Genomic DNA, 15,943 nt, shown 5'->3' with positions numbered 1-15,943 from the left:
CATAAAGTGCACGGATATTATAGTATAAACTGAATAACTGAAAAGATCTCACAAAAGCATGTATATGGTCCGTAAACATTTTTTCGCCTCGGTCGTCGTTGTCACGGAATGGGCCATCTTAGTATAACTTAGGAATGGGGCATAGATTCAAGTGCAGCTGGTCTTAGAAGGTCGGGGTAGGGGTTCAAGGTGTTTTTTTAAAAAAGGTCAATTAAAAGAAAGCCCCTCTCCTAAAGTTGTGGGTCAATTCGGGGGGCAGGAATTCACCTCGTAAGTGTAAATATCAGCTCTTTTAAATTTTATCCCCCCTCCACGTCCATTTGCACCTCCCACTTATACATGTTATATCATATTGGTTGCATTTCGTACACTTACATATGCAATTATATACAAACGGCATTTAAAATTTAATTATGCAACGAAGTTTCGAACTTATGAAGTATAGGGTTATTGAAGTTTGCTTATAATGCAAGAAGACAAATATTAATTCGTGCTTTAAAAATTGCGTTTTTCACAGGAATAGCTTTATGGCACTAATTTTTTTGACTACTGGAAACAAAAATTCATCCATTCGTCTACCGGTACCGGCAATTTATTATGACTAAAATAAGAGATCTCTAAAGACCAAAAATACAGATAGGTAGGGGTGCAAATAGACGTGCCATATAAGGCTGGGGGGAATGACAGAAAAGGGCTTAGATATCTATAAATCCTCACAGTAGTCAAATTATAAAGCATTAAAAATGAATTTAAAAGAGACAAATAGCGGAAGGTTTTTTTATGATATGATGTTTCATTTAAACTACTTACAAACTAAACGTAAGGGAATAAATATAGAATGGTTAATCTCTGAAAATGCTTTAAATCTATTACACTAAATGTTATTAAAATTCAGATGAAATGATGCCGTAGAAATGAGTGAACAGGCGCTGTCAGTCATCAGTACCCTTTCGGGTCCAGATTTATCAGCAAAGATTCGCCCGGATATCAGAATCAGGGAGGAATCGGAGAGTTCCGAGACAAATGCGAGTCAAGAAGCTGAAAATGATGAACCTCAGGAGGAATCTGAAATTAATTCTGATAAAGAGCTGCCGCTAAATAAATTGGAGTTGCAAAATTTTTCGCACAATTCCTGGGAACCTGGCTTAAGTTACGAGGTTTCCATTGAAAGTGTTTCAGATGATGAAACAGCAACAAACGGCGAGGTTATTTTCAGTCATTGCGATTCCGACGTCAATCAGAACTTCATAGTCGAAGAACCGGATTCGCCTGAAGCTGTTACACCTAGTTCGTTACCTATTACTGCAATATATAATAGAAGCGCCAGCAATTCTGTTGATACTTCTGGTGGGAAAACACAAAAGTATGAAATGGCAGCTCATTTACAAGCAAGCGGCGAAAATTTAGCTCCACCTGCAAAGGAAATAGCTGGCCTGAAATTGAGTTACAATACAAAACAGGGGAATAAAATAGAGGTAAATGCAATCAAAAGCAGTGGGAGGACAGATACAATGTTTGTCAGTGAAAAGGAATGGAACGATGCAAATGGCTTTGAAGTCAACTCAGCCTTTAAAAATTCCGATATAGCTAGAATTGGACCAGCAAATGCTCCTTCCAATCGCCCAATGACTACATCAGACGTCATTGAAAGCGATACATGCTTTTCAAATATTAGTACTGTTGAAAATAACGCTTCTTACTGCTTACTAAGTGACTCCAATCTTCCAGCAGAAAATGATGAATGCACCAAATCAGTACACATCTTCTCTGATGGTAAGTTTAATCTGATTAACTTTTTATTTGAACGCTAAACAGGTCGTTTATCCGCAGGGCAGGGCTTGAATTGATGAAAGGTGGAGGAAATTTACTACTTATCAGAGCTAGCTGCCTTTGGCAATCGCTATATTTAGTTGAAAGAGAGTCCTTGTGGCGAACATTGGTCTTCCTTTTATGTATTATTGCTGTCATTGCAAGTAATTTGCGCCTTTGAGCTATTTTTTCTTTTGAATTATTTGACATCAAGTTGTGCACTATGCCAGTTAATTAGCTTACAGAGTTGAATGATCCTATGATGAAGTTGGTAATAATGCGGTAGTTATTTTGGTATGTTTTGATTACCTTCAAGCTAAATGTGCGAATGTGTACACGCGGTCTTTTTTTCATTAACTAAGCTCAGGCTGGGCGGAGTTAAGTTGACGAGTGTTGTTTCTTCAGGAGGCAACCATAACCCCTCTAACCACCTTCCTTCTTCTGGCGGCTCTGCTACGAGTGCATCTGAAAGTGACAAGATTAGGGGAAGAGAGAACTCAAAGGCCACTTTGCGGCCCCATTGTAAACATTGTTCACACTGTGAAAAGACTAGCAGTGAACAAATTCTTATTACTTCACATGAACAACAACTGAACAACTTTCCTTCCTCCTCCTACGCTTACTGTAGCGCGTCTCAAAATGCGCCCAACGGATTAAATCAATCATTATCATCGTCTATTTCTGCGTCTTATGCTATTAACCAAGACAACAACAACAGCCCCACCACAATGCTTGGCAATATAAGTAGCGATATAGACCCAAATGAAAAGTGTGTTTACAATACACAGCGGATATCTGCTACAGATCCTAACAGTGGTAGCACCATCAGTAATAGAAAGGCTGCTTGCGATAGTTACATGACTGAGAATAATTTCTTGTCTGCTGAGCAACAAAATTCTGTAGAACAAAAGCGTGCAGACGTTAATTCAGTGGTGCCTTTATCTAAGTACCACCACAATCAACACAATCCTGTAAGCTGCTCTGACAATTCAAACCCTGTTTGTTCTTCTAGTACTACTGCTGCTGCTGGCGTTGGTGGTAATTTGAATAACAACTCTTATTACTATACCACCAATGGCAGCAGTACGGCCGCAGGAAACACATGGAGTGTACCTGGCTGTAACAATAGTCATAATTATGAAGACTGTCAAAGTCGACAGATTGCTCCTTCAGTTCAACAAACTGACGTGCAAAAAGTGCCCCCTGAAATTGCCCAGAATACATTAACCCACAGTTATAGCCCTGAACCCGGGTATAATATTACAGCTTCATTACCGACTCCCAGTCAGCCTCCTCTACCCCAATTGCCTACTCCATTATGTGGGTGCTGCCAAAGAAATATTATCCCAAGTAATGCGGCTGGGGGTTTTGTAGCCGGTACAGCCAGTGGCAAAAAGGGACCCCACATTTACCCACAATTTCGCCCTGTTGGGGGTAGCAGTAATAACAAAGTTACTCCAAGCAGTGGCGGAGCTACTAGTAGTATTAGAGGAAACATCCCAGCACAATTTTTAAGCTCCAATAACTCCATTTATGAATCTCAGCCGCACGCTTTCAACCCTGAAATGGAAATGATGCGCCCGAATAATAATGCCTCTTACAATACACAGATTTACAGCAACAATGTACACCACCAGCAGCATCATTCGGCCGCCACCCCCCACCAGTATTACCATCTACCAGGAACACCAGCCCCCAACATCCCCACCCCTCACAACATTCCGCCAAACCACTCCATCCTTGCTTCTGCTTTTCAAATGAATCCCCAACAAATTTTACAATCTCCTAACGACCCCCGCAAATTCTCGAACAAAAGTTTTGATCCAAATTTACCATTATCTCATAACCCAGCTTTAATACCCCCGCATTGCGCTTTACCCACTTGCGCACAAGCTGAGACTACCGGTGGTAATAAATTTATAAATACTAATTATTATAACTCGGACCCCCGTCTTGCACCAGTTCCTAACGAGCCTGTGTACTACGAAGCGCCTTTGAAGTCTACAATGATTGGTGCACCGCATCAGAACTCTGTACATGTAGCAAACGTTTGTTATAACGAACACCAAATGTCTCAATCTCAGCCCCCAAGTCAAAGCGAGGACATGTCTGCAGAATCCACAGATGATCCGAATGGGAAGCAACGTTTAGCGGGAAGTCTCAGTACAGCGTCAGATCCGAGCGACGGGACAGGTGCGAATAACTCGAGCGGAGGTTCGAGTCCCGACGATGTATCTATTTTTGCAAAAAGTGGAAAATCTGCAGCCAGCAGTGGGACTTCTTGTGCTGTAAAATCAAAGCGTGATAGGAAGAAGGGTCCCACGGCAGGAAGAGAGAGCAAAGCAAATGCTAGTGATGACGAGGGTAAGTTAATCACATTTTGATTAATTTTTTCACGCTAAATTTTCAGTCGAAATAAGTTCGTCTGGCAAAACATAGTTAATGCGAAGTGTGTTAATTTATACATTAAAGATATGTAATTGTTCGGGTCTGGTGATGTTCCATTTCAATTTTCTGCATAAATAATTTGAACTCTGTTGGTTTTTCTTACATGCATGTCGACAGACCTTAACGAAACTTGTTCTTCGTGCTGGAATTTAAATGTGGCATTTTTTTGAATGGTTGTTTGTAATCGGTTTTTTATTTGAACGTTTATTGGCTTAGTAACCTAATTAGTTATTCATTCAATAAAGATTAGTTAATTATCTTTTAATTATGTCTCGAGTTTTGAACAGTGTTAGCTAAATTGAGTACGGTTAACTGTGGTCTTGAAAGGAGATTTCATGAGCTATTTCATGTTATACCCAATAATGGTGCGTTTAGTGACAAGTGTGAGACAAGCCTATGGAATAAGCAATCTCGACAGAGTTCGACTCTCGCAGCAGAATCCGCAGAACTAAAATTTGACATATTTTGAACCAAATGCTAGCTGCTGTCGGACTTAAGATCATTTTGAAATAAGCATCGGAGTTGCGTACACTTCAAAGTGACATATTTTTTTAAGCGAGATCTGAGATCAAGGAAATGGTTAGAAATTTATGTAACTGTTAAATGTGCTTTGTACGGAATAAAGAGCATCCCATTGGACTGTATTTCATTTCATTCGAATAGTGCTCCCATTTTTTCAGAAAAATTTCTCGAAATGTTTTTATTTTTAAATGTTTGTAAGTTATCAAATTTCGACAACAAACTTCAAACAAAGTTAGAACAAATTTATAAATAAAACATGCCAAGTCTGAGAATTTTTTTCCACGCAGTTTGCTCATTCGAAACAGAACGAAGATAGCAAGTCAGGACCTATTATTTAATTTAAAAAGCATATTTTTACGGGGAATATGTTTTTCAGCATGTTCATTTCAAGGAATCAATTTTCAATTCAGTTGTATCAATCGCTATTGAGTTTACTTATATCTGAATAAAAGAGTACAACACAACGGATGCTTCGTGAGATTTGTTGTGATTTTTGAATGAAGTAACGCAATATAATAGATCAAATTGATGAATTTTCTCATTTTTAATCGTAGTAGAAATGGTCAGAAAATGAATAGAATATTCAGATCTGTTTTCTGACATATTTTCATTTTTTCGGATGGAGTTTATCAAATTTCCCGTAGAATATCTGGTGAGCAATCATTTTAGTTTTCTCAATTTCGGATGTAGATCAGACTACTAGCGTAAGGGATAGCTGCTTTTCCCTTCTATTGTAATCAAGTAACTGCACATTGTTAAAAGCTGAAACGTCAACGAAAGGTCCACAACGGCTGCTTGAAATAGAAATCTTAAAATTTATGCTCGAACTCCAGAGAAATTGTTCTGATTCGTTTTTAATAGCTGAGATAGTGAGCTATTATTGGCCTTCTCGTGGGTTTTTACAACTCGGGAGTTATGGTGATCTTCCGTTTTTTTAATCGTTTAAAATCACTGAATCAGGATGTAAAAGGTAATGCCACACATGAAAAAAATTATTTATGTCAATCTGTTGAGCAAAAGTCAAAAGAAGAAAATTAGTGGTTTTTATTCATTCTCTGAGAGAGCGAGAAAAGCAGGCGTGCAGAATTCCTGAACCCGTTTTCTTAAAACTGGATTTTTTCAGCACGAATTGCCATTCGCACTTATTTTAACAAGAAATTTTATCTTTTGGAATGTTGAGATTTGTAGTTGCAATTTTGAGCTATTTTTGACATTTTACCGTTTGACATTCTGTAGAGGTTTTAATATTTTTTCTAAGAGCTTTCACAGTTTACGCCAACTTTTTATGCTGCATTCATGATTTACGACAGCTTGGATTATCTTTTGGTTCGATTGGAATCAATAGTTTGTTTCTGTCGTAGAAAATTCGATAAATTGTCAATTGTCTATTTTTGAAATTTTTGTTTACTTTTGAACTCAGCCTGTTTTTGTCTACTTCTGAATTTTTTCTGACTATTTTTCCTGATGTTTGTGACTTTTTTGATAATTGTTTTAACCTTATTTTTTAGGTTGAAATTTTCTATGGGTACTGTCAATAGAATGAGAATATCGAACAATTGATGGGAGTTAAGACCTCAGCATTCTATATATTTATCGTTTTTTTTTCTATCATTTTGTTAATGATTGATTCAAATAAAATGCAAATGGTATCTCTCAGTTAGTCGAGAATAAGGTTTCGATTTCTCAACTTATAGATTTTTTAAAAGAAATATCATCAGGCTTTGTTTTTCATTTTTTTACTACCACCGTTTTTTGCGAATAAATAATTTTCCACTTATAATTTTTTATATTAATTAATTAATTAAATTTATTGTAATTCAAAGAATTTTTGTTGTATTGGAGCGCAGTCTTGCTTTACTTTACTGACATATACTTGACTGTCCAAATTATGGATTTTACTGGTGTGCTCTTTTCCCCACTTTTTTTGCTCACTTTACTGGTGATTGGAGTCTCGCTGAATTTGTAATTGGAGCGAATTTTTTTTGCCAAGCTCTCTAAAGTGGAGTGAAAAATTGTTTGAACAAATTTTCAGTTTTTCAGAGGAGTCTTCACGTGCGTCAATTTGACTTCTATTTTCAGTGTATCTTCTCTTGAATGCTATTAATATGATGCAAATGTGTGTCTAATTGTGCCTATTTGCAATTGCTTGAATTCATCAATAAACAGCTATACATTTTTATGATTTTGACACTTTTTTAGATATTACTCATGTCCTATCCCCTAGTAGCATTAATGACAGATCTTATTTGCTGCTAATCACACATTAATGAAATAAATTACTCTAATCAATGACGCGAGTCCATGGCTAGTGGTTTTCATGACTTTGGCAATATTTGTTCTCAAAGATTTTGTTTTTTGAGTTTCTCTTGTATTTATTGAACTTTTTGTTGTCTTTTCATCTAATCGCATTATGGACAGGTCTCATAGGTTCCTAATTGTTTTCAGGAAATAATGTTGATTTTTGCGTTCTGCCATTTTTTATTGTTACTTTGTTGTCTTATCTCTTAGTTTCATTAATGACGGGTCTCATCAGTCGCTAAGAATGCCTAAATCAATCGGGTTAATTGTATCTGTTTAGAGATATCGCTATCTACGAACAATACGCTGTTCGCTTTCCAAAAATTTGAATTTTTGAGTTTTGCTTGTATTAGTTGTACTTATCAGTCTTGCTCATTAACGACAGGTAATGAAGATATATTTTATTGAAGAATTCCTTCAGTTGGTTGCTAATGCTTTCGGTGACTTTTATGCTGTTTATGTTCAAAATACAATAAGCCAGTTTTTTTTCGAAAATTAATTTATTTTTTGTCGTCTTTATTTGGTCTCATTTATGACAGGTTTAATTGTGCGCTCATGCAACAAATTCGATTGTCGTTAGAGAAATCTAAATCGAATTTGTTGCCTGAGTTCATTGCATTCGTTTTGATAATTGTGACACATTCTGTTCAAAAACTGATAGTTGATTTATTACTCATGCTTTTTCTGTTTTTCTTGTGGCGATGTCATTCAAGAAATACATCTCATTGTTTTTTAGTGCGGTGCGATTTTGGTCAACTTTGACTCCATTTTCAGCTAATTTTTTAATGGAATTATTGATAAATAATTTTTTATTGAATTTTTCATTCGTTCACGCTTTTTCAATTGCGTGCGTGAAGCCATTTTTCAATCTTAGTTGAGCGAGTTTTTTGCTCATTCGCGTGAAAGATATTCATCACACGTGACTTACCTCACTCTCAAAAATGACTTCCTCACTCTGAAATTGACTTTTTTCAAAGAGAGAAGGTCAAGTGAGTTTGTATCGCTCGAATTGAAAGTTTTTTGAGAGCAGCGAATAGAGCATCAATGGAGCAGCATCAATAAGTTATCTAACGTCTTAAGCTTTGAATAAAAAGTTTTATTTTGTCTTCTGTTTCTGTTACTATCCTTTTGTGATGACAGATCTACAAAGCTACTGCGGCTATTTTCTGACAATTAGCCTTTCTCAATTGAATATATTTTGGAAAACCAATTTTGTGTCAGCAGTTGAACTCAAGTGGCGGCAGTTCACTACTACACTTATTTCGCACAGTAGCGTTAAATTTTTGTTGAAAGTGAAGTAAGGTACACTTAAAAATAGTGCTGAGTTTTTATTAGTTTAGTTTTTATTAGAAGCAAAATGGGTCTAATGACCTTTAGTACCTTCAATATTTAATTGGGGGTTATTTTTCAACCTATTGGTAGAATTTTATAGAATGAAATGGAAATCAGCCATCTGAGAACATGAGAACAACTACTGAACGGTAATTTGATCTTGATTATGTTCACTTTTTGAAATGATTATCAATCATTTTTTAATGTGACTTGGTTAGATCTATTAATCTAAAAGTGACAATCCTGTTGGCTTTTGCTGGCCCACATTGTGCCTTTTCAAATACTATACTATGCTACTCGGAGTCATTCTGAGAACTCGTGACCTTTCGGGATAAATAGAAATCTTTATTTTTAAAGAAACCAAGTGGAATGATATTTGTTTCACATGTTGCTTTTTAATTTATTAGTTAATTAATTACACCGTTTTTACGCAGCTTTATTTTTTAATCGTCAACTCCTCTGTTATTTATATTCATATTCAATTGTAAGATTTGTTGCTTCAACTTATTTCATTATTAATAGCCGCGAAGCGATAGCGGCTATTATTGGGGACATCGTGGTTTTTTACAATTCAAAGAATTTGAATTGTATTGGGGCGCTGTCTTTTTTTTAAGATCTGTTCACACATTTTCATGATTTTTGAAGTCAAATTGGAGTAGTGATTTTGGTCACGCCGAAACAGGAAGTGGAGCGAAAAACCGAGTGGTTTTGCGGCGTGAAATTTTTTCTTTCCAAATTTAAAGTAGAGTGAGAAAACGGTGTTTGAACAAAAAGTCGCTTTCTCGCTAGTGGTTTTTTGTTCACATGCGGCAATTTCACTTTGATTTTTACTGTTTTTTCGATTTTTTAGATCGGATTTTTTTTCTAAATGGTTTTTCCAATCCATTCATAGTCCGTTCTAGGTCTAGTTTTCTGTTTAGTCAATGAAAATTCTTTGAATTGTACGTCAGGACTTGTCCTGCTATGTTTTTTAATTCGTCGTCTCCATCGATGATTCTTACGACCTGACTTCTTGGAAATGACTTCTTGGAATTGACTTTTTCACTAACTTCTATTGCTTTGCAGGTAAAATTTGTGTGCGTGACGTCATTTCTGCTTTTAGTCCAATTGCGTGACTTACCTCACTCAAAAAATGACCGTATGTGTCATAAAATTGACAGTCCGAATCTATCCCTAGTGGTCTATTAAAGGACTGGTGGTCGATCTATCTCTTATTTCTTTGGTTGTTTCAGTCCATGGAAGGCCACAAGCGTCTATCGCGGCTATTCTCCGGCAATATGCCGGCTATGTTTTTTAAGATGTTGTCAAGTATTTTCTCGTTAATCAATCCTCGTTAGAGAGATAGCTCTTATTTTAAATTAAATTTTTATACCAAGTTTAACTTCTGAAAAGACCTCGAAATTGGTTCTATTATGACGCTTAGATTGTATATGCAACAATATGGCTCCTGCGAGACTTTGCGTAACCTCTCAATCCAACCTCTCAATGTTCTCAAAAAGTTTTCTCTATTCTGAGATGAAAAGTTTCTTTTTATCAATGTTTTTCAGCATTGAAAGATTGCAAAATGTTCCGAAGAAACCATGAGTACATTTCCTTTTCATGTTGAAGAATCAGCTTCCGTTCAGAACCGTTAATTTGAACATGTTTTAATCTAAAACCATAAGCATTTTTATTTTGAAAAGCAACTAATCACGTTCAACAAAAGTACTCTATCGCTAAAAATTGCAGCTTAAATAAACTAAGACATCAATTTTCAGAACTAAATGCTGATATCAAGCAAACAAATGAGGAGATTGGACACGATCTTCTCGATAAGCGTAAATTATTGATAGACATTTTTCTTTTTTAAAGATTTTGCTCTGATTTCGGCTATGGTCTATGTTAGTCTTCAACATTTAGATTTGATCAGGATCTAAGGGATCTTTTTAACTTCACGTATTCTCCACTCAGGCAACTATGGAAAACCACAATTTATTCAAACGTAAAAAGTTCAAAGACATAATGTTTGTGTGATAAATCAAAAATTTATGAAGCTTAACATTTCACTTTTCTCTAAATGAAGTAATATTTTTGTACATCAACCATCTCATTCTTTAGAACCTATGTGACATACTGGGCACAACTGGATTTGATAGGTTTTGAAGACAATAATCACCAGTAATGGAGAACGCTGAGTTTGCTTTTTATGATGTTGATTTGTTTAACCACTTTCTTGAACTCAAGAGTGGGGAGAAATTCAGAAGGATTGACAGAAGAGGAACGTCTTGAGAGCACTTTTGAAATTTGCAAAATCATTGATGTCAGTCACAAAAGAAGGAAGCGAGTTCCACAATACAGCGCCTTGATAAGAGAAAGATTTTCTTCCCAATTCTGTTCTGTATCTTGGCACGATGAACTTTTTCCTGCGTGAAGGGTTCACAGAGGATGTATTTCTTGTAAACAATTTCAATAGGTTATATGCACAGTTCCAATTGTAAAAAACGCGAAACATTATACAGCACGACTTAAACCTTATTCGTTGCTGGAAGGGTAGCCAGTGCAATTTCTTCAGAAGTCCGTTGGATGACGTAAAGCTGCGGCGATTCCGAATCTGCGGCGAATCTGGTGGCAGCATTTTGAACACTTTGAAGTTTACCAACAAGGTTTTTTTTAAAATTTAAGAAATAAGGAATTGCAGTAGTCGATTCTGGAGAGAATGAAACTCGTAACAAACATTTTGTTTTGCTCGAAACTAAGAAACTTCTGAGGGTGTACAATTTCCTCAGCTCTAGATAACATAGCTTGCATACCGTGTTGACTTGTAGTTGACTTGTAGTTATTATGGTTTTCTTATTTAAACTCAAATGAAGCTGGGAGCATAATTCTTTAATCTTTTTAAAAATGGGGAAAAGTACTCTCATCGAGTGAACGTTTAAAGAAGAGCTGCGGGTCATCAGCATGAAAGTGGTAAGGTACACTATCAATAATAAGAAGATCGAATAGAGTTAGTAGGTAAAGACTAAACAGTATTGGACCAAGGACGGATCCCTGTGGCGCTCCTGTTCCAACTGAAATTTTGCTCGAGTGTTCCCCATCCACCATGACTCGTAAAAGCGTTTCAGTGCCAGTCAGGCCAACTTTTTTCTCCAGAATTATCAACAATAACTGATAATCAATTGTATCAAAGGCAGCCGAAAAATCTGAAGAGATAACATACAAAAACTGACCAGCGTCAATTTTTGAGTAAATCTCATGCGAACAATAAAGGAGGCCAGTTTCCATGGAAAATCCTTTGCGATAAGCAGACTGATTGTTAGTCCATAGATTGTTTGACGTTAGATGTTCATTTAACTTTGAAAGGACTAGTTTTCCGATAACTTTCGAGATGGAAGGCAGATTCGTGATGGGGCGGTAGCTACTCATAAGTTCTTTGTCCATACCAGTTTTTAATAGAGGCCGAGTAATTCCATTTTTCAAAACTTCGGAAAAACTCCCGATGCAAGTACGCAGTTTACCAAATCCGTAAAAAACTGTACATTACAGCTAATAAACAGTTTTAGGTATTTTGCAGGAATCGTGTCAGCTGGTGTAACGGAGTTTGAAAGATCTTTGCAAATTTCAGGAAGATTTTGGTGGGTTATTGGTAAATGTTCTGACCATAAAAACTCAATGCATGTTTCAGCGTGTAATTCAGAGGTGTGTCTCGGTAAATTATTAACTATGTTCTTCACTTTGTCACTTAAGAAATCATTGAACCTATTCGCCATCTGTTCAGGACAAGAGTAAAATGGCAGCTTTTCTACAGTATAGTTCATTAACTCTTTCATGCTGTAGTAAAGCATTTTCGGGCATTTTGATGAAAATTTGTTAAATAAAAATTGTTACGCTTCTGAGACAATATAGATCTATAATGAGAAACCTGCGTGCGATTTGCGAAGCGTTTTTCATCACTAAGACAATTTTTGGCAACGCGCTCCAGCCTTCTTTTCAACTTCTTTTCTCTTTCATAATCAGCATAAAAAATCTGGGTCTTCCTTCATGAATATTTTTCTGTTTACAATCGACAAACTCTTCCTGTCTGCAGATGGAAAAATTTTGAAATGTATGAAACAATTTGTTGACGATCTTTTTTAGGCAGTTTGACTGAAGTATAAAATCTGATTGAGCTATTTCATTAGTATCCAAAATTATTAGGTCAAATATTGAATGATATTCCGATCTATCCCACATCCATATTTCTTTTTGTTGTTTGATGCACAGAGGCTCAATAGTCAGAGATAAGTTATTTGCGAAAGTGACACAAAAAAGATCACAACCAAGCGATTTATCTACTTGCGCAAAAGTGAAAGAATTGATTTGAAAATACCAAGGCGAGTTCATTTCCCTTGACATAAGTGGGACCAGAACTACGCTTTTACCAAGTAAAATCACCAAGTATAAGGCACAGCTCGAACTGTAACAGGTAACGAGAAACTAAAAGACTACTCAAGAAAAATTGAAAACGATGCACTAGAGCTGAGATATACTATAACGATGCACATGTCTACTTTCTCCAAGGTAACTTTTGTAACACAAAACTCCCAAACTTCATTAATTGATTTCCCAAGCAGTACCATTTTGACTGAGTTTGGATAGAAAGTTCCGATTCATATTCAAAAAATTGTAGTTCGGAGGTTTAGCTAAATCAGCATAAATAGAGCACTCATCAGAGAGCCATGTTTCAGTTATTGCCAGAAACATTGTCTCGTTGGCATCCAAGTAAGAATAAATTAGGTCTGTTTTTTTACGTATTGAGCGAGCATTCCCAAAGGCACATTGGTGGGTAATTCTGGCTGATTTTCAATTCAATTGATTTCAGCCGTGTTCTCGCTTCTTCATTCAAGAAGTAACGGCGTAAAATTATATCCTAGGGCCATGTGTCAGGATCTTCGGCAATTGAATTTTGAGCTGCGGGAATAACAATGTGGAAGGATTTCATATCTTTCCTTTTTGAGGGCAGATCACGGCATCCAAGAACAGTTAGGTTCTTGTCTTCACAGTACTCCTTCAAAATATTTATATCAAGGTCAGTGGCAACACGGCTAAGGAAGTAATGTCTTCTCTCTTCACGATCTGTTGACTTGAGGCAGGGTCTGAAGGCAGGGTCTGATTAAATTTCGTCCAGAGTTTTTTGGGAAAAATTGTCTTCTACTTGGTTTACTAAAAATGACCTCTTTTGCTAGTGTAAAGGCAGTTGGAGAGCGCAAGAAATCAGGATTATTTGTTTCAGAAAAATTGATTCATAAAGTTGAATAATAAGTAAGCTTCCTCGTGCTTTTCCCCAGATTGCTAGTAAAATTAAACCTTTATTATTTCAGGCGGCTTTATTTAAGGGTGATACGGCATTATTTTAGGCGGCAAAATATGCGCCGATATATTGAATAAAGTATATCGGAATAAAAGTTTTCGGTATAATGGTTCGGAATAATTTTTTAACTCACTTGTTTGTTTCTTTTTTTTTTAAAAAGTTTAATATGAAGGTGTCTTTAATACCCTTTCATTAATATCAAACTTTCATCAATTGAAGGCCAATGGAGAACTTAAAATCGAACGTTCCTGGGCTTATGGATAACACTAAACTGAAGATAGTGTCAATAAAGTTGACATCAGGCTTTTTACTGTCTTTCTGATGAATCTATGTTTTCTTGTTTGAGTGTGCAGTGTCCGATATGCGTTCCAATCTGGCGTAAGGGCTCAAACAGTTTAAAAATTAAATTGTTTTAAGAAAATTGGAAGAAATTTTAATGTTTTTTTTACTTCAAATGATTTATGTCTTTTATCGTTTCCCCGTCTAATCATCAGTGTTGTTTTCGTGGCTGAAATGTCCAATGGAGTGGTCGAGAATCTACTGGCGCCAAGAAAATAGACGCCAAAAAGTCAATTTTTTTTGTTTTCTAGAAAATGTGTTTGAAATAGTTTGCGTTGTTCATCAAGCATTTCACATTCTTTGACTTTGTAACGGTATCTGACAAATCAAAATAAATAAGTTAGCAAAGAGGTCTGATAAGGTCATAAGCTGTAAGGAAAGCACGAATAATGTAACTTTACTTTTTTAATCAAAATGTTTAGCGTCCCTTTTTTTCCTTTCTGTTCCGGTATTGAGTGAATTTTTTATCTGGTTTGACTATATGCAGAACCTATTGAGCTACAACAACATATACAACTAACTTTGGTAATATTGGGAAAAAGAATTCGAGAAAAGTAAAAAAAAAATAGTATATAATTTTTATTGTCTCTTGTATTTTAAGTAGTTTTTTTGTAGTTTTTATAAAATTTCACTGTTTTCTAATAACTGCATAAAAACCAATATAGTTGTTGATAATAAGTGAAAATAATCCATTGCTTGCACATTCTTGAATATAGTTTTTCCTGAAGAAAATGTGACCATTGAAAAAATGCTGGAACAATAATTGTGCAAAACCTTTTATTCAAATGGTTGGATAAGTTTATACTTCTATCTGATAAATTAAAAGGTCTTCTCTATATCATTAGTTGCTTTCAACTCAACTCTTTGCTGCAAATTATTTCTAGTTCTTAAAATTGCAGAAAGCTAATTCGCTTCCTGAGAACGTTTTTGCATTGATTGGGATAAATGAGAATATTACACAGAGTAGTATTGGACTATTTTAGCCTTATTTCCTGCTCATTACGCTTTTTCTATACTCTCTCCTCCCTGCTTCAATGCGTGAAATGAAGGAAAAGGGGAGGAGAAAGGCTCCTGCATTAGCACTCGTTCTTCCATCCAATTAACTGTGAGGACTTCCCAACCCCATTTTCCTCACGTTCTCATGCTGCTTTTATAATTCATCCCTCGATGCGTTAAATTGCTTCGCTTTTTCTACACAATGCATGCCTGATGTTAAGAAAAGTGCTGAAAATCGATTGCACAGTTGATGGTTGTTGACTGCAGTGAAGGTATTCATGTAATAATAGCACATAATGAATCAAAAATCCATTATTTCCGCCCACCCCACCCCATGAGAGAATTCATATCCATAAAACTATGAAGTGAAACCATGAAAATGAGATGCGAGGTAAAAAGAACATTGATTCCTGAAAATTTTAAGTTCTGCCGTCACTCTAGCAAATCAACTGGCAAGCAGACAGTTTATAGTGTATAACGGTCATTTTTAAAACTCATTTTGGCCTACTTTGTAAGGCAGGAAGGAAGGAAGATGCTACCAGGAAAGAGATCAAGTTTTCTAATTATTTGTTAACCCTGCACACAAATTGAAAATGTGAATTTTCGCCCCATATTTTATAAACTTTCATGGCATAATTTTGATGTTTGCTTGACAAAACTTGGATCTAGTCTGTGCCCTCTCCAGTCGTGATGGGCATTTAATTTACACATACATACATTCCCACTTGTGTACGGGCTATTTGTAGGCCTATTAATAATATTGATAATGATAATTTGCAGCTGTGACCATAAACGGTGCTTGGTGGATTAAAGAGAAAAACCTCCTTACCTTGTATGATACACAGTTGATATGTAACGCATTACTATTCGCAA

At 36.0% G+C, this 15,943-nt stretch overlaps 1 protein-coding gene across 2 annotated transcripts in view; it reads left to right on the top strand.

Moving 5' to 3' along the window:
- The first annotated feature begins 899 nt into the window (after positions 1–899).
- Positions 900–15,943, top strand: part of LOC142341728 (uncharacterized) — a 112,261-nt gene continuing 97,217 nt past the window's right edge. For both annotated transcript variants that reach the window (XM_075392896.1, XM_075392895.1), the window contains exons 1-2: positions 900–1,773; positions 2,215–4,173. In XM_075392896.1, coding sequence (XP_075249011.1) covers positions 915–1,773; positions 2,215–4,173 — 2,818 coding nt within the window. In that variant the 5' untranslated portion in view covers positions 900–914. The remainder of the gene's footprint in view (positions 1,774–2,214; positions 4,174–15,943) is intronic.

Source organism: Convolutriloba macropyga, chromosome 6, assembly GCF_964194025.1.
Source record: "Convolutriloba macropyga chromosome 6, txConMacr16.3, whole genome shotgun sequence".
NCBI lineage: Eukaryota > Metazoa > Xenacoelomorpha > Acoela > Convolutidae > Convolutriloba > Convolutriloba macropyga.
The sequence above is the reverse complement of the archived record's forward strand: the minus strand, read 5'-3'. Positions and strand labels throughout refer to the sequence as shown.